Consider the following 19,501-nt stretch of genomic DNA (forward strand, 5'->3'; position numbering starts at 1 on the left):
GCATTGGTACCAGGAGACGCCCAGAATGCCGAAGCAGTGGTGTCAGGTACTCTTCCAATTTGTTTCCAAGATGCATACGTATTGATTGATTCGGGTTCTACGCATTCATTTGTATCTGCTGCATTCGCCGAGAAGTTGAGTAGGAAATTAGAACCCCTTGATTATGTATTATCTGTGTCTACTCCATCCGGAAGAAATATGATTGTTGCATCCATTTATAGGGCGTGTATTGTTGTGATTGAGGGTGTAGAGTTGTTAGTTGATTTGATGCCATTAAGCATGACCCCTTTCGATGTCATATTGGGAATGGATTGGCTAGCAGCGAATCAAGCATCCATTAATTGTGCTACTAAGAGCGTCACATTGAGAACCCCAAGCAACGCCAAGGTCATTTTCCAGGGTAAAGGAGTAGTACCCCCACCTTACTTAATCTCATCCCTGAAAGCCTATAAGTTGATCCAAAAAGGGTGTCAGGGTTATTTGTGCAGTATACTAAGTGATCTGAATGGAAGTGTGGAATTAGCCGACGTACCCGTTGTTAGGGAATTCCCCAACGTCTTTCCAGACGAATTGCCAGGCCACTTAACCGATAGAGAAATAGAGTTTACTGTTGACATCATGTCGGGAACACAGCCGATCTCCAAAACACCCTATAGGATGGCTCCAGCTGAACTTAGGGAATTGAAACTGCAATTGCAAGAGTTGTTAGATAAGGGATTTGTTAGGCCGAGCACTTCACCATGGGGAGCACCCGTTCTATTTGTTAAGAAAAAGGACGGTACACTTCGCCTTTGCATCGACTACAGAGAACTTAATAAGGTGACCATTAAGAACAAGTATCCATTGCCTAGGATTGATGATTTGCTTGATCAACTACGAGGAGCACGAGTCTTTTCCAAGATTGACCTCAGGTCGGGCTACCATCAGTTGAAGGTTAAGGCCGAAGACATCGAGAAGACTGCTTTTCGAACAAGATATGGCCACTACGAGTTTTTGGTAATGCCTTTCGGAGTAACCAATGCCCCTGCAGCATTCATGGACTTGATGAACAGAGTCTTTAAGCCATATCTAGATGAATTCGTAATTGTTTTTATCGACGACATATTGATTTATTCCAGGAGTGCGAGTGAGCACGAGGACCATCTGAGGCTTGCCCTACAAATCTTGAGAGATAAAAAGTTGTACACCAAGTTGAGTAAATGCGAATTTTGGCTTTCCAGCATTTCATTTTTAGGACATGTAATTGATGAAGAGGGTATATCAGTTGATCCCAGTAAGATTGAAGCCATTGTGAATTGGCCGACGCCGACCAACGTGTCCGAGATTCGTAGTTTTTTGGGCTTGGCAGGGTATTACAGAAAGTTTGTAAAGGACTTCTCGAGGATTGCAGTACCACTGACACAACTAACTAAGAAGGGAGCAACATATGAATGGACTAATGACAGGGAGTCAGCCTTCCAGGAATTGAAGACGAGGTTAGTTACAGCACCAGTTCTTGTCCTTCCATCAGGTAATGAAGAATTTCAGATTTACAGTGATGCTTCGCACAAAGGTTTGGGTTGCGTGTTAATGCAAGGAGGCAAAGTCATAGCATACGCATCTCGTCAACTGAAACCCAGTGAAAAGAACTATCCTACCCATGATTTGGAGCTAGCTGCCGTGGTTTTTGCTTTGAAAATATGGCGTCACTACTTATATGGAACTTATTGCCAAGTTTTCACAGACCACAAGAGTCTGAAGTACTTGTTCACCCAAAAAGAGTTGAACATGAGGCAGAGAAGATGGCTTGAGCTATTGAAGGACTATGACATGCAGATTCAGTATCATCCAGGTAAGGCAAACTCCGTAGCCGACGCACTGAGCAGGAAGGTAGTTGGAAGTTTGGCGTGCCTGACAGTGATCTCAGTGGAACCGACCATCATTGAGGAAGTGAAGACCAGACAGATAGAGGATAAATTCCTCAAGAAGGTAATTGATGAATTCGTCACCAAGCCGAGGTCAGGATACACCGTAGAAAATCAAGTGCTTAAGTTTGAAGGAAGATTGTGCGTGGCCGACGTCCCAGAGTTAAAAAGGAAGATTTTACAGGAAGCCCATAACTCCAAGTTTTCCATTCATCCAGGGAGCACCAAGATGTATCGAGATGTAAAGCGGACCTTCTGGTGGCCAAACATGAAAAGAGAGATAGCCGAGTTTGTATTTCAGTGTCTGTGTTGTCAGCAAGTGAAGGCAGAACACCAGAGACCGGTAGGACTTCTTCAGCCCCTGTCAATTCCTGAGTGGAAGTGGGAACATATCTCCATGGATTTCGTAGTAGGTTTGCTGAGGACGCAAAGAGGTATGAACTCAATTTGGGTCATAGTTGATAGATTTACTAAGTCAGCACACTTTTTGCCCGTCAAGACTACATTCAATGCCGATCAACTCGCCGAATTGTATATGAATGAGATCGTTAGACTTCACGGTGTGCCGATGTCTATTGTGTCAGACCGAGATCCGAAGTTCGTTTCTAGATTCTGGCAGAGTCTACAAGGAGCCTTGGGAACCGAGTTGAGGTTTAGCACGGCTTTCCACCCCCAGACCGACGGACAAACAGAAAGAACGATTCAGACACTCGAGGATATGCTCAGGTTGTGTGTATTGGATTTCCAGGGGAATTGGGAATCGCATCTGCCATTAGTAGAGTTCGCATACAACAACAGTTACCAAGCTAGCATTGGCATGGCGCCGTACGAAGCTCTGTATGGAAGGGAGTGCAGGTCGCCGATATGTTGGACCGAAGTAGGAGACAAAGCTCTAATTGGCCCCGAGTTGGTTCAAATGACAACGGAAAAGATTAAACTCATTCATCAGATGATTAAAACCGCGCAGAGTCGACAGAAGAGTTATGCCGACCAGAGAAGGAGGGAGCTAGAATTTGAAATTGGGGATCATGTATTTCTGAAGGTCTCGCCGATGACAGGAGTTTCGAGATTTGGGAAGAAGGGGAAACTAGCACCCCGATATATTGGGCCTTTTGAAATTCTAGAGAAGGTTAACACCGTTGCTTACAGACTTGCTCTGCCACCAGATTTGAGTCAAGTCCACAGCGTGTTCCATGTTTCAATGTTGAGGAAATATATCCGAGACCCGCTACATGTAATAGATTATTCCGGGATTGTAGTTAATGAAGACCTAGGCTACGAGGAGAAGCCGATGAAAATTGTTGACAGACAAATGAGGCAGTTGAGATACAAATCGATACCGATGGTAAAAATCGAATGGGAAGAGCATTATGGCAGGGAGGCCACGTGGGAAAAGGAAGAGGAAATGAAAATCCGTTATCCGGAGTTATTCATAGAACAAGGTAACTTAAGTTTGGGGACCAAACTTCTTTAAGGAGGGGAGACTGTAACAACCCACATTCATGTCATAGTCATGTTCATGAGCACTCGCATAACCTTGTCTTGTTAAGTTACAATCATGAATCTTGTCTTGTTTTGACTATTGTTTTGAGCATGCTTTGTTCCTTCCTTGGAGTCTCACGCCTAAGTCTTGTCAAGCCTAGATTATCCCAAGCCGAGGTCATCCTATACCTAGAACCATCTTGGAACCACTTTGATTGACCTCTACCTTCGTCCTGGCATACTGACCGAGATGTCACTATCTAGGCCGAGGTGTTCATCACCAAGGCCGAGATATGTATCATCTAGGCCGAGATGTCACCCTTGAACCCTAGTGATCCTGCTCCTAGATTGGTACGACCTAGACCGAGGTGTGGCACATCTAGGCCAAGGTGTGGCACAGCTTAGTCAAGTGTTGTCCTTCTTAGCCGAGATCATTGTCATCCTACTTGCCGATGCCTTGTTCCTGGCCGATGTCAGTGCCTCGTCAGAGAGTCCATACCGCATTACTTGTTAAACACCCTTTCGCCCATGCTTTGTCTGGTTTGTCAGCCACCTTTTCAGGGAAATCCAACCAGTCACCGCCACGTGTCCCAGCAGAAGGCTAAACCCAGAACCGAGTGTGAGAACCTATCATTTGTTGTATATTGTTTTGGAAATTGGAGAGAGAAGCTCTAGGGGGAAGAAGAACTTTAGAGTGAGAAAGTAAACCTTCGAGCTTGATTTCTTGAGGTCAAACCGTTAGATCCGTGTTCTAAGGTTAGATTCTTGATCCGCTCTTGTTGTTCTGTATGTTTATGATATTGCACTGCATGATCGAAAAGATTTGTGAGCCATGCACCGACTTAAAGTCCGGTTTTAGAAAGAGAAAATAGTGCTCATGTGTTCTTGAAGAAAAGTCATGTTTTGATTCGAAGGCTCATGCCTAGATCCATGTTTTTGTGTTTGTTCTTGCATGATTTTCAAGTATGGGTACCCAGGTCCATGTTTTCGAACTCATGACATGAAATCCCAGATTTTGTAACAAGTTACGAACTTGCATCCATCTTTCTCATGATCATGTTCATCATGTTCTTCATGTTCTTCAAAGGGAAACCCAGGTTTTCCCGACCTTGCTTTTGAATGAGGCCATGGGGACAACACCTCGGCAAGGAAGTGTAGGACCTCGGCTTAGACCTGGTTGGTACCCAGCATGTCTTCCTGACATGTAAAACAGTGTTTCGGCCTCCAGCATGTTTTCCCGAGATCAATTACATGCATATAAGATTTGTTTTGAGAAGTGCATTCAATAGGCCTTACCATGTGTTTGTAGGACTTGGGCTTGTCTCGACCCCGACGTTTGAAGAGCTATGTGAGTGGTATTTTTAATAAAGTTATGTTATAACGTCTTGTTAAAGCTTTGCCTTGTTTTGATAAAAGTATTTGATTTAGCATGAATGATTATCCCTATTTGTATATCAAACACTATCTTGTTTTGATGACATGTCTTGAAGGTCCTTAGTTGCAGGGGACTATAATGCAACTGCACTCTTGTCTTGAAAGTCCTTAGTTGTAGGGGACTATAATGCAACTGCACTCTTGTCTTGAAATGTCATCACCCCATGTAATATGTAGATGTTATTAACATCCAAGGAACTTGAAAGACCGACCAACGAACTTGACTTGCCTCTTGATTTGTGAAGTTATACTATGTATTATTGTTTTGAAAGAACCTCAGATAATAATCATGCAAAAACCTTTATTTCTAATATCATTCACTGAGTATCCAAGATCACCCTCCCTATGTATATATGTAGGTGATGAGCAAGAAGGCATTGAGGCCTAGATGTGCTGCCGATGTGTTTTGAGTGTATTACCGACGTGTTTTGGATTCATCATTTTGTGACATCTTGAAGATCATGCTTCTTAGCTTATATTTCATGTGTAATTTGTATATGTCGGCTTGAGAAGCCTTTTAATCAAGATGTATTTTGTACTTAATTTCTGTATTAAAGCTATGTAAAAGATGTATGCCATTTCATTTAACTTATGCACAGCTCTTATGGACTAATTAGATTTATATGTATTGCTTCCGCACTTGTAAGCCCCGTATTCCATACTCTGATTGTGTTAAAATTTTGGAAGTTGGCCTTCGGTAATCACGGATTACTGGCCATCACGACACCAAACTACTAGGGGCGGTTTGGGGGCGTGACAGATTGGTATCAGAGCCCGAGTTCCTCGGTGTACGTTATTCACACACTTTGAGTCCTAAAGAGCATAGGATGTCCCTTAGAATGATTTTAGGGTTGCATCATATTGCTTGCTACTTTATAAAGTGTGCATCATCTCGGCATGAACATTTTGTTACATCAGCATGATTATATTCTCCTGCATATATGTTCATTTGTTCATTCTGTTTAAGTGTCACATCCTGCATACCCCCAGCATCATGAGGAGAGGTAGACCTCCAATTGGCCGAGATCATTCCGAAGATAGATTGGAGAGACTGGAAAGGCTAGTCGAAGGCTTGGTTCGCGAGCTGAGACAACCAAGGCCGCAGGATACTGGTACCACTTCTACCCAAGCCGAACAGACTAATGGCCGATATGCAGCTCCGCCTCCACCTCCTCCAATGCCGCAAGTGCCTCCGCAACAAACTTTGTATGGGAGCAACACGATAACTCTAATCAGAGAGTTCAAGAAAATGAAACCGCCAAGATTCCAAGGGGGCATAGAACCAATGAAAGCTGAGGCGTGGGTTTTAGAAATGGAGAAGTTGTTTGAAATTTTCCCCAGTACAGACGCTCAGAAGGTATCTCTGGCAGCGTTCACGTTAGACGACGACGCCCGCAGGTGGTGGATGATGGTTCGAGAAAGTAATCCGGGTTTGACTTGGGCCAGATTTCTGGAGTTGTTCTATAACAAACATTTTCCCCTTAGCGTCCGAGACCGAAAGACCACGGAATTCCAGAATCTGACACAAGGGAATAAGACAGTGGCAGAGTATGATCGTGCCTTTACTGAATTGGCGAGGTATGCGCCCCACATGGTTGATGACGACTACCGGAAAGCGAGAAAGTTTGAGAGCGGGTTGCGTGGACCGATACAAGACCGGGTCAACATGCTCAATATGCCGACATACGCCGGAGTACTAGACAAGGCCATTTTGGCTGAAGCTAATCTGAACCGATACCAGAGTTCAGGTGAGGGTCAGAAGAAGAGACAGAATTATGATAATCGCCGAGTTCCGTTCAATGCCAAGAAGAAGATTAAGGTGGACAGTTCCAACAACTCAAATCAGGAAGGCAATGCTAAGCCGATGTGTGCGAGTTGTGGAAAGCTACATTTTGGGATCTGCCGTTGGGCGACAGGGGCTTGCTACGAGTGTGGAGAGATAGGCCATCGTGTGAAGGACTGCCCGAAGACAAGGACTGATAATGGAAAGAGGAACGGAAGCACCTCAGGTTCTGCACAGAATAACACCGGGGGAATATAGACGAGACAGGGCAGAGTTTTCGCATTGGTACCAGGAGACGCCCAGAATGCCGAAGCAGTGGTGTCAGGTACTCTTCCAATTTGTTTCCAAGATGCATACGTATTGATTGATTCGGGTTCTACGCATTCATTTGTATCTGCTGCATTCGCCGAGAAGTTGAGTAGGAAATTAGAACCCCTTGATTATGTATTATCTGTGTCTACTCCATCCGGAAGAAATATGATTGTTGCATCCATTTATAGGGCGTGTATTGTTGTGATTGAGGGTGTAGAGTTGTTAGTTGATTTGATGCCATTAAGCATGACCCCTTTCGATGTCATATTGGGAATGGATTGGCTAGCAGCGAATCAAGCATCCATTAATTGTGCTACTAAGAGCGTCACATTGAGAACCCCAAGCAACGCCAAGGTCATTTTCCAGGGTAAAGGAGTAGTACCCCCACCTTACTTAATCTCATCCCTGAAAGCCTATAAGTTGATCCAAAAAGGGTGTCAGGGTTATTTGTGCAGTATACTAAGTGATCTGAATGGAAGTGTGGAATTAGCCGACGTACCCGTTGTTAGGGAATTCCCCAACGTCTTTCCAGACGAATTGCCAGGCCACTTAACCGATAGAGAAATAGAGTTTACTGTTGACATCATGTCGGGAACACAGCCGATCTCCAAAACACCCTATAGGATGGCTCCAGCTGAACTTAGGGAATTGAAACTGCAATTGCAAGAGTTGTTAGATAAGGGATTTGTTAGGCCGAGCACTTCACCATGGGGAGCACCCGTTCTATTTGTTAAGAAAAAGGACGGTACACTTCGCCTTTGCATCGACTACAGAGAACTTAATAAGGTGACCATTAAGAACAAGTATCCATTGCCTAGGATTGATGATTTGCTTGATCAACTACGAGGAGCACGAGTCTTTTCCAAGATTGACCTCAGGTCGGGCTACCATCAGTTGAAGGTTAAGGCCGAAGACATCGAGAAGACTGCTTTTCGAACAAGATATGGCCACTACGAGTTTTTGGTAATGCCTTTCGGAGTAACCAATGCCCCTGCAGCATTCATGGACTTGATGAACAGAGTCTTTAAGCCATATCTAGATGAATTCGTAATTGTTTTTATCGACGACATATTGATTTATTCCAGGAGTGCGAGTGAGCACGAGGACCATCTGAGGCTTGCCCTACAAATCTTGAGAGATAAAAAGTTGTACACCAAGTTGAGTAAATGCGAATTTTGGCTTTCCAGCATTTCATTTTTAGGACATGTAATTGATGAAGAGGGTATATCAGTTGATCCCAGTAAGATTGAAGCCATTGTGAATTGGCCGACGCCGACCAACGTGTCCGAGATTCGTAGTTTTTTGGGCTTGGCAGGGTATTACAGAAAGTTTGTAAAGGACTTCTCGAGGATTGCAGTACCACTGACACAACTAACTAAGAAGGGAGCAACATATGAATGGACTAATGACAGGGAGTCAGCCTTCCAGGAATTGAAGACGAGGTTAGTTACAGCACCAGTTCTTGTCCTTCCATCAGGTAATGAAGAATTTCAGATTTACAGTGATGCTTCGCACAAAGGTTTGGGTTGCGTGTTAATGCAAGGAGGCAAAGTCATAGCATACGCATCTCGTCAACTGAAACCCAGTGAAAAGAACTATCCTACCCATGATTTGGAGCTAGCTGCCGTGGTTTTTGCTTTGAAAATATGGCGTCACTACTTATATGGAACTTCTTGCCAAGTTTTCACAGACCACAAGAGTCTGAAGTACTTGTTCACCCAAAAAGAGTTGAACATGAGGCAGAGAAGATGGCTTGAGCTATTGAAGGACTATGACATGCAGATTCAGTATCATCCAGGTAAGGCAAACTCCGTAGCCGACGCATTGAACAGGAAGGTAGTTGGAAGTTTGGCGTGCCTGACAGTGATCTCAGTGGAACCGACCATCATTGAGGAAGTGAAGACTAGACAGATAGAGGATAAATTCCTCAAGAAGGTAATTGATGAATTCGTCACCAAGCCGAGGTCAGGATACACCGTAGAAAATCAAGTGCTTAAGTTTGAAGGAAGATTGTGCGTGGCCGACGTCCCAGAGTTAAAAAGGAAGATTTTACAGGAAGCCCATAACTCCAAGTTTTCCATTCATCCAGGGAGCACCAAGATGTATCGAGATGTAAAGCGGACCTTCTGGTGGCCAAACATGAAAAGAGAGATAGCCGAGTTTGTATTTCAGTGTCTGTGTTGTCAGCAAGTGAAGGCAGAACACCAAAGACCGGTAGGACTTCTTCAGCCCCTGTCAATTCCTGAGTGGAAGTGGGAACATATCTCCATGGATTTCGTAGTAGGTTTGCTGAGGACGCAAAGAGGTATGAACTCAATTTGGGTCATAGTTGATAGATTTACTAAGTCAGCACACTTTTTGCCCGTCAAGACTACATTCAATGCCGATCAACTCGCCGAATTGTATATGAATGAGATCGTTAGACTTCACGGTGTGCCGATGTCTATTGTGTCAGACCGAGATCCGAAGTTCGTTTCTAGATTCTGGCAGAGTCTACAAGGAGCCTTGGGAACCGAGTTGAGGTTTAGCACGGCTTTCCACCCCCAGACCGACGGACAAACAGAAAGAACGATTCAGACACTCGAGGATATGCTCAGGTTGTGTGTATTGGATTTCCAGGGGAATTGGGAATCGCATCTGCCATTAGTAGAGTTCGCATACAACAACAGTTACCAAGCTAGCATTGGCATGGCGCCGTACGAAGCTCTGTATGGAAGGGAGTGCAGGTCGCCGATATGTTGGACCGAAGTAGGAGACAAAGCTCTAATTGGCCCCGAGTTGGTTCAAATGACAACGGAAAAGATTAAACTCATTCATCAGATGATTAAAACCGCGCAGAGTCGACAGAAGAGTTATGCCGACCAGAGAAGGAGGGAGCTAGAATTTGAAATTGGGGATCATGTATTTCTGAAGGTCTCGCCGATGACAGGAGTTTCGAGATTTGGGAAGAAGGGGAAACTAGCACCCCAATATATTGGGCCTTTTGAAGTTCTAGAGAAGGTTAACACCGTTGCTTACAGACTTGCTCTGCCACCAGATTTGAGTCAAGTCCACAGCGTGTTCCATGTTTCAATGTTGAGGAAATATATCCGAGACCCGCTACATGTAATAGATTATTCCGGGATTGTAGTTAATGAAGACCTAGGCTACGAGGAGAAGCCGATGAAAATTGTTGACAGACAAATGAGGCAGTTGAGATACAAATCGATACCGATGGTAAAAATCGAATGGGAAGAGCATTATGGCAGGGAGGCCACGTGGGAAAAGGAAGAGGAAATGAAAATCCGTTATCCGGAGTTATTCATAGAACAAGGTAACTTAAGTTTGGGGACCAAACTTCTTTAAGGAGGGGAGACTGTAACAACCCACATTCATGTCATAGTCATGTTCATGAGCACTCGCATAACCTTGTCTTGTTAAGTTACAATCATGAATCTTGTCTTGTTTTGACTATTGTTTTGAGCATGCTTTGTTCCTTCCTTGGAGTCTCACGCCTAAGTCTTGTCAAGCCTAGATTATCCCAAGCCGAGGTCATCCTATACCTAGAACCATCTTGGAACCACTTTGATTGACCTCTACCTTCGTCCTGGCATACTGACCGAGATGTCACTATCTAGGCCGAGGTGTTCATCACCAAGGCCGAGATGTGTATCATCTAGGCCGAGATGTCACCCTTGAACCCTAGTGATCCTGCTCCTAGATTGGTACGACCTAGACCGAGGTGTGGCACATCTAGGCCAAGGTGTGGCACAGCTTAGTCAAGTGTTGTCCTTCTTAGCCGAGATCATTGTCATCCTACTTGCCGATGCCTTGTTCCTGGCCGATGTCAGTGCCTCGTCAGAGAGTCCATACCGCATTACTTGTTAAACACCCTTTCGCCCATGCTTTGTCTGGTTTGTCAGCCACCTTTTCAGGGAAATCCAACCAGTCACCGCCACGTGTCCCAGCAGAAGGCTAAACCCAGAACCGAGTGTGAGAACCTATCATTTGTTGTATATTGTTTTGGAAATTGGAGAGAGAAGCTCTAGGGGGAAGAAGAACTTTAGAGTGAGAAAGTAAACCTTCGAGCTTGATTTCTTGAGGTCAAACCGTTAGATCCGTGTTCTAAGGTTAGATTCTTGATCCGCTCTTGTTGTTCTGTATGTTTATGATATTGCACTGCATGATCGAAAAGATTTGTGAGCCATGCACCGACTTAAAGTCCGGTTTTAGAAAGAGAAAATAGTGCTCATGTGTTCTTGAAGAAAAGTCATGTTTTGATTCGAAGGCTCATGCCTAGATCCATGTTTTTGTGTTTGTTCTTGCATGATTTTCAAGTATGGGTACCCAGGTCCATGTTTTCGAACTCATGACATGAAATCCCAGATTTTGTAACAAGTTACGAACTTGCATCCATCTTTCTCATGATCATGTTCATCATGTTCTTCATGTTCTTCAAAGGGAAACCCAGGTTTTCCCGACCTTGCTTTTGAATGAGGCCATGGGGACAACACCTCGGCAAGGAAGTGTAGGACCTCGGCTTAGACCTGGTTGGTACCCAGCATGTCTTCCTGACATGTAAAACAGTGTTTCGGCCTCCAGCATGTTTTCCCGAGATCAATTACATGCATATAAGATTTGTTTTGAGAAGTGCATTCAATAGGCCTTACCATGTGTTTGTAGGACTTGGGCTTGTCTCGACCCCGACGTTTGAAGAGCTATGTGAGTGGTATTTTTAATAAAGTTATGTTATAACGTCTTGTTAAAGCTTTGCCTTGTTTTGATAAAAGTATTTGATTTAGCATGAATGATTATCCCTATTTGTATATCAAACACTATCTTGTTTTGATGACATGTCTTGAAGGTCCTTAGTTGCAGGGGACTATAATGCAACTGCACTCTTGTCTTGAAAGTCCTTAGTTGCAGGGGACTATAATGCAACTGCACTCTTGTCTTGAAATGTCATCACCCCATGTAATATGTAGATGTTATTAACATCCAAGGAACTTGAAAGACCGACCAACGAACTTGACTTGCCTCTTGATTTGTGAAGTTATACTATGTATTATTGTTTTGAAAGAACCTCAGATAATAATCATGCAAAAACCTTTATTTCTAATATCATTCACTGAGTATCCAAGATCACCCTCCCTATGTATATATGTAGGTGATGAGCAAGAAGGCATTGAGGCCTAGATGTGCTGCCGATGTGTTTTGAGTGTATTGCCGACGTGTTTTGGATTCATCATTTTGTGACATCTTGAAGATCATGCTTCTTAGCTTATATTTCATGTGTAATTTGTATATGTCGGCTTGAGAAGCCTTTTGATCAAGATGTATTTTGTACTTAATTTCTGTATTAAAGCTATGTAAAAGATGTATGCCATTTCATTTAACTTATGCACAACTCTTATGGACTAATTAGATTTATATGTATTGCTTCCGCACTTGTAAGCCCCGTATTCCATACTCTGATTGTGTTAAAATTTTGGAAGTTGGCCTTCGGTAATCACGGATTACTGGCCATCACGACACCAAACTACTAGGGGCGGTTTGGGGGCGTGACAAAATGTATACAATCCAGATTCTTTGTAAAAAATCTATATATAAATAAAAAAATCTATACAATGTATATCCAAATAAAATCTATACAATCTATATCCAAATTCTTTGTAAAAAATCTATAGAATCTATAAAAAAAATCTATACAATCTATATCCAAATAAAATGTATACAATCTATAAACAAATAAAATCTAGTACATAGTCACCACATAAAATGAAAAGAGTGATCTTACTTGGAGAGCAGTAGTTTCGGGAGCGAGGGTATGGAAGAAGAAGAACAGGGCTGGAGAGCAGCAGAGGGAAAATCTGAAAAGAAATTGAAAATTAAGTTTATGAATATTTTTATGTTGGCAAGTGTCTTTATTTGAAACACACAAAATTTATATGATACAAATGGAAGTGGAGCCGAAGAGAAGGAAATTATACCTAGTTAAATAGAGATTAGACAAAAAAATAACACATTAATAACCAATTGGTGTTTATTTTCACAATTCAAACTTAATGCAATTGTGCATGAATAGCCTTACCTTGGAGTTGGTTGCAATAGCCTGTATTAAGGTTGTGAATTAAATTTCTTAGTGGTATTAATTAATTAATTGTATTTATATATTGATGGCTAACATATTTTGAATACAAAATAAGAACCTAACATATTATAAGTTTGGAAAAAAATACTTTCCATATACAAAATAAAAATAGAGCAGATTGTTTGAATACAAAAATAAAGCAGATTGTAAAAATAAGGCAGATTGTTTGAATACAAAATAAAAAAATCAAATTTTGAATATTTTCATAATATTCCTTTAAACCATGGTTGCTATATCCACCAAAACTATTCCTTTAACATAACATAACTTTGAAGTATTCCTTTGACATAACATAATATTTTTACATAATTCTGAAGATTAATCTTATTTATCACTCTGTTTATCATAACATAACATCACCTATTTCTTTGTGGTTTGTTTATATAAACATTCAGAAAATTAATCCCAAAATAATTCTGAAGATTAATCACTCTGTGTATCACTGTGTGTATCACTCTATTTATGTTAAAGGAATAGTTTTGGTTGTCATAACATTCAGAAAATTTATATAAACATTCAACTAAGAAGTTGGGATTAATCTTCTGTTTTGGGGTTTGAACAGATAGCCACAAAGAACAAATTGTTTGAATAACCTGAAACCAACATTTGAATAACCTGTTCACAACCGTAAAATAACTTGTTCACAGCCCAATAGAGAGAACGCAGAACAGCCCAAGAAATCGCGAGAAAGTGATAGAAAATAGTAGAAAAATAGGGATTTGATAAACGAACTCAAAACTCAGAACTCAGAAAACATGATAATTAAACCAAATAAAATCAATTTCTCATTTAGAATGAATGTCCAACAAACCTAGCATCAACCTTCCAAAAAACAGATCACACAACAAAATTACAAACAAAGAATCATTTTTTTCCTGTCAGATCAATACCCATAACCCTTAACATAAATAAACAATCATGTGCCCTTAATCAGAAGTTAAAAACACATTCTCAATGATAAAAAAATGAAAAATGAAATATAAATCAACCTGATCAGTCGATGAACCCAACAAAACAGTGAAGTTTTGAGAAAATCCACAACAAAATTACAAACAAAGAATCATTTTTTTCTCGTCAGATCAATACCCATAACCCTTAACATCAATAAACAATCATACGCCCTTAATCAGAAGTTAAAAACACATTCTCAATGATAAAAAAATGAAAAATGAAATATAAATCAACCTGATCAGTCGACGAACCCAACAAAACAGTGAAGTTTTGAGAAAATCTGGATCGTCAAATGAAAGAAGTAACTGTTGGATCTTCAGAATTGGGTAGAGAGGGAAAGGCAGCGAGCGGAAGGGTGGGGGGAGAGGTGACTGTTGGATCATCGGAATTGGGTGGAGGGGGAGAGGCAGCGAGCGGGAGGGCGTCTTTGCAAAAGGAGGAAGAAAGGGAGAGGCAGCGAGTGGGAGGGTGGGGGGAGAGGCAGAGATCGGGTGAGAGAGAATGAGAGAGGTAGCGTCTCTGCGAAAGATAAAGAAGAGGAACAAAGAGGGAGATAGAGATAAGGAGGGAATGTGGGGAGACGTGCAACAGAGAAGAGATAAAGATGGAATGGGGGATGAGACGTGGGTAAGTGGGAGAGAGCACCGAGTGTTTGGGCGGGAATTGAAGCAAAATCTCAACCATTGATGTGTATCACAATTGATCTGAGCCCTTAAAATGAAATGTATCTCTGATACATTTTACATATTTTCAAAATCCGTCCTGCTTTATTATATAGATTTTTAATATATATATCAATTAAAAAAAAATTAACAATAACATATTATTTAAAAAATATAATAAATAAATAAAATAATTAATGTCTATTATAAAAAATATTTATAAAAAAACTTCTGATGTGTATTAATATATATATATATATATATATATATTACCGTTCCCCGAGGCGCTCCCAACCTAAGAAACTTCTATCAGCTCACGCGTCCCCGCTCCCGCCCCCGCCCCCGCCACTGCTTCCGCTCCTGCTTCGTGCAACTAAGATGCAGCTACGCAAATAATAAATAAACTATAATTCTTTTGAATCTTCCGTTAAGAAACACTGCATAAATATGAGTAACTTACCCCCCAGTGTATTTTTTTCTGATTTATCATATTAGCTGCATCCTGGCCACTCCCAACAAGTGTAACACCTTCATCATCAGAAATTGAGCTTGGTTGTCCAGGAGAAACTTCAAAGAGGTATTATTAGCTCAATGAAAAAGAAAAAAATTAACTAAAACACCAAGATACAGTAGAAAAAAATATTATCTTGATGAAAAACATGCAATTAACGAGCAGGGAGCTGCACCTTGAAAGTTAATATGCTCAATAATAATCCCAAGCATTGTAATGGATTGTGTCTTGTGTAAATATTGCAGCAGAAGTTCATAAGAATACTGGAGGGAAAAGTGGGAGAAAAATGGCATTTAGCTTTCAGATAATCCCTTAAATTATTTTAAAATGATTTACTTTTCCCTTGTACAGCCCCATCTTAATCTACTAATAAATAAATAAATAAAAATTAAAAGAAGGTGCCCATCTGAATCAATAACTGGGCTCTAGCCAATAAAATTCTAACTTCTAAGATTACATATACGAAGAAACCAAGCAATGGCAAGCAAATCAGGTGAGTGTTTAGGAAGTCCACCACAATGTTAGTTCATATATTAAACAAATAACAGACTCTCCTAGCTGTAATCAGAAGAACTAAGTTGAACAAGGACAAAAGTCCTCTACTATAGTACACAGACAAGAACATCAGAGCATCAACCTTTGAAAAACCAAAACTCAATCTTCCTTCCATTGGCTCCAATCCAATTATTTAGTCTTAAGCTAAAGTCGATCCAAGTGGCTTAATAGCTAACTGAATGTGAATCAAGAAATCACCTGGCATATCTTAAGGTTCACTTTGCTCTACCTCAAAGAATGAGAAAACTCCATTTCCTGCAAGGTGTAAACAAAGTTTATCAAAAAGCAGTTAGATTCATAAGTGCAAACAAAGAATGAGCAAACTTCATTTCATCTGGCTTTCAGTTTAGCTATAAAATAAAGATTAACAGTGAAAATACGAAAACAAACAAAAAACCAATGTAGCAGTTTCAACAATATACTGCCAAACATGTCTATGCATCATTTCCAATTATTTGAGTATTGAAGAACATTAAAGTTTTTGAGACTATAGCAATTAGCAAATGTCTCCTAAATCTAGAATCATCTGTTTGGTATTGTCTTTGAAAATTATTTTGTATTCTTAAAAATAAAGAAAATGAAAGCAACATAGTAAATGTTTAACCAAACTGCTTTCAAATACTGTATCTGATATTCTTAATAATAACCCATTTCAGAAAACCATACTGTATGTTAACTTCAAAACATTTAGGTTCATAAAAGATTAATTTTGATTTAAAAATTACTGTAATCAGAATATGAAAACTAAGAAGAAAAGAAAAAAAATAAAAATACATGAATGTTTGAATCATGAATGTTATTTGCCAACCTATTTCGAATCCCATCAAATAAAAAATCAAAATATTTTTTTTCTTTCCCAATCTTTATAATTTCCCAGTGTTTCCAACAAACCAAACAGTAAAAAAATAGATAAATACCAGTGGAAAGAATCCCGGGGACTTGAGAGAGGTGAGGCATGTCGGTGGGGATTGATTGGATAGTGAAAAAACAATCTCAAGATTCATGTTTATACTGACAAAAACAAAACAACCAATCAACCAAGTATAAGCATAGTAAAAAAAAATTCATAATTATACTGACCAATATCCAATCAATCCAATGTACTTATGTATGAAAATCTCAAGATTCATGTTTTTACAGACCTAACAACACTTCAGAACCTCCCTTTCTTCTAGATGAAGAATTTACACAGTAGCCATTGATTCATTTGATGAATTTACACAGTAGCCTAGATCACGAATTTGATGAATTTACACAGAGATGAACAAAAAAAAACAGAGTCAGACAGAAATGAAGAGAAGGCCGGGGAGAGAGAAAGAGAGAGTCAGAGACAGAGAGGCTTACCTGTGAGTTGCAGAGCAGATTGGTTTTTTCGAAGGTCAATCGGTCTGTTCGCCGAGAGGCTCGATCAGTGCGATAAGAGAGAGAAGTCAATCGATCAATCTTGTGATAAGAGAGAGTCGATCTCTTACGAGGTTGATCCGATCGATCCAGATGAAAAACGAGAGAGTGAGACTGATGAGATGAGAGTGATAGCGGCGCCTGTTTATGAGTTCAAGAGAAATCTTCACTATTGATTGACGCTGCTCTGTGTCCATCTTTCTCCCTTAAAGAAATCTTCACTATTGCTTAACGCTGCTCGATGCCGTCGCCTGCCACTGGCAGTCGTCTGCCGCCGCTCGCCAGAGAGAGAGAGCGCCATAAGAAGAGATTAGGGATTTTTGATTTTTGAGATTGGGGATTTTTGGTTAAGGAGGGAAAACTGAGCGGGAATGGGAAAAAAAGGGCTAGGCCTAGTATTATTTTATTTTTATTTTATTCGTCATAAATGAATATTTAAATAATAAAACGGCGCCATTTAACTTTATTTTTTTTTGCAACGGGAGTTGTCGTCGTTAAAAAAGTTTAACTTTACTTTTTTTGCAACGGGAGGTGTCGTCGTTAAAAAACTTTTTTTTTATTTTTTTTGTAGTTTATGAATTTTTTTTTTTATTTTTCATTTTTGTTTAGTTACTAAGGTTGAAAATTTATTTGTTTCATTTTTATTTTAATGAATTTTTTTTTTAATTTGGTAGAAGTTGGGGTAATATTTTAATGAAAAATATTTTCCGTTAAAATAAAGTTAATTTTTTTTTATCAATGAAAAATATTTTTCTGCGGTCTATTTTTTTTTTTTTTTTTGTTACTAAAAATCAAGAACTTATATTTTGTGGTAGAAGAGAGGGAGTGGCAGTAGTGGTAAAGGTGGTGGTGGTGGTGGTGGTGGTGGTGGTGGTGGTGGTGATGGTGATGATGGCGAAGGAGATTAGTGGTGAAGTTGTGGTAGTGGTAGAGGAGATGGAGTGGCGGTGGTGGAGGAGAGGTAATGGTAATAGTAGTGGTAGTGGTGATAGTAGAGTGGTAGTAGTGGAGTGGTGGCGATGGTGGTAGTAATGGTAGTCGTAGAGGTGGAGTGGCAACAATGGTAGTAGTGGTGGTAGTGGAATGGCATTTGCAGTAGTAGTAAATGTAGTAGAGGAGATAGGTGGTAAGAGAGAGAGATGAGTGAGAGATAGAGAGACAGAGAGAGAGACAGAGTGATGAGCGAAAAAGTGACAAAGTGGTTGCTAAAAGTGCATTTTCTTGTAGTGGATCGATAAATCGAGAGGGAGCTCAATAAATAGAGAAGAGATGAGAGAGATAGTGAGCAAGGCGAACACAGTGAGGGAGACAGACAGGCAGATAAACAGACAGGCAGACAGAGAGAGAGAAGAGTGATGAGTGAGAGTGAGAGAGAGAGCGAAAGACAGAGAGAGAAAGAGATAGAGAGAGACATAAAAACAGAGAGAAACAAGAGATGAGCAAGAGATAAACAAAAAGAGAAAAAAAAAAGCGAAAAGAGATTAATGAGAGAGAGACATAGAAAAAAAAAGACAGAAAGAGAAGAGAGATGAACGAGAGAGATAGAGAGAGAGAAAAAAAAGAGAGAAACAAAAGATGAGAGAGAGAGAAAAAGAGAGAAAGAGAGAGAGAGAGGGAGAGAGAAAAGATCGAAAAGAGATAAACGAGACAGAGACAGAGAGAGATGAGTGAGAGAGCGAGAATAGAGATGAGCGAGATAGAGAGAAGAGAGATGGGCGAGAGACACAGAGAGAAAGAGACAGACAGACAGACAGAGAAGAGTGATAAGTGTGAGAGAGATAGAGATAGAGAGAAGAGAGATGGGCGAAAGACACAAAGAGAAAGAGAGAGACAGACAAACAGACAGAGAAGAGTGATGAGTGAGAGAGAGAAAGAGAAGAGAGACAGAGACAGAGACACAAAGAGAAAGAGACAGACAGAGAAGAGTGATGAGTGGGAGAGAGAAAGAGAAGAAAGATAGAGACAGAGACACAAAGAGAAAGAGAGAGACAGACAGACAAAGAAGAGTGATGAGTGAGAGAGAGAAAGAGAAGAGAGACAGAGACGGAGACACAGAGAGAAAGAGAGAGACAGACAGACAGAGAAGAGTGATGAGTGAGAGAGAGAAAGAGAAGAGAGACAGAGATAGAGACAGAGAGACAGGAAGATGAAAAAATGGGTGAAAAGAGAAATGTTATATCAAAAGAGTAAGACGACGTCGTTTTTTTAATTTTTTTTTGTGACAGAAAAATACTGTTCCATTTATTTAAATCATTTTGAGACTATATATATATGAAGTCGTCTCAAAGCCACAATATATATATTTACTTTTTTTTTTGCAACGGTACCTATTACAGTCGCAAAAAACTTTTTTTTTTTTTTTTTTTGCGATTGCAG

General features: G+C 40.4%; 1 protein-coding gene across 25 annotated transcripts in view; it reads right to left on the reverse strand.

Moving 5' to 3' along the window:
* LOC114311624 (transcription initiation factor TFIID subunit 5) overlaps nucleotides 1–17,492 on the reverse strand; it is a 34,602-nt gene extending 17,110 nt beyond the window's left edge. For 5 of the 25 annotated variants that reach the window (XR_014340584.1, XR_014340585.1, XR_014340586.1 and 2 more), the window contains exons 1-4: nucleotides 15,807–15,938; nucleotides 15,345–15,432; nucleotides 15,119–15,225; nucleotides 12,692–12,764 (exon numbers count right to left, since the gene is read on the reverse strand). Coding sequence is in view for 4 of the 25 variants with exons in the window: in XM_082887990.1 (XP_082744116.1) it covers nucleotides 12,692–12,764; nucleotides 15,119–15,225; nucleotides 15,345–15,432; nucleotides 15,807–15,839 (301 nt within the window). In the remaining 21 variants the exon portion in view is untranslated. Of the gene's footprint in view, nucleotides 1–12,691; nucleotides 12,765–14,931; nucleotides 15,043–15,118; nucleotides 15,226–15,344; nucleotides 15,433–15,806; nucleotides 15,980–16,641; nucleotides 16,736–16,866; nucleotides 16,953–17,068 lie in introns of those variants that run through there. The other 20 variants (XR_014340591.1, XR_014340590.1, XR_014340597.1 and 17 more) reach the window with 18 other exon arrangements.
* Between the last annotated feature and the right edge of the window lie 2,009 nt (nucleotides 17,493–19,501).

Source organism: Camellia sinensis, chromosome 9 (assembly GCF_055761805.1).
Source record: "Camellia sinensis isolate YWXY chromosome 9, ASM5576180v1, whole genome shotgun sequence".
Taxonomy (NCBI): Eukaryota; Viridiplantae; Streptophyta; class Magnoliopsida; order Ericales; family Theaceae; genus Camellia; species Camellia sinensis.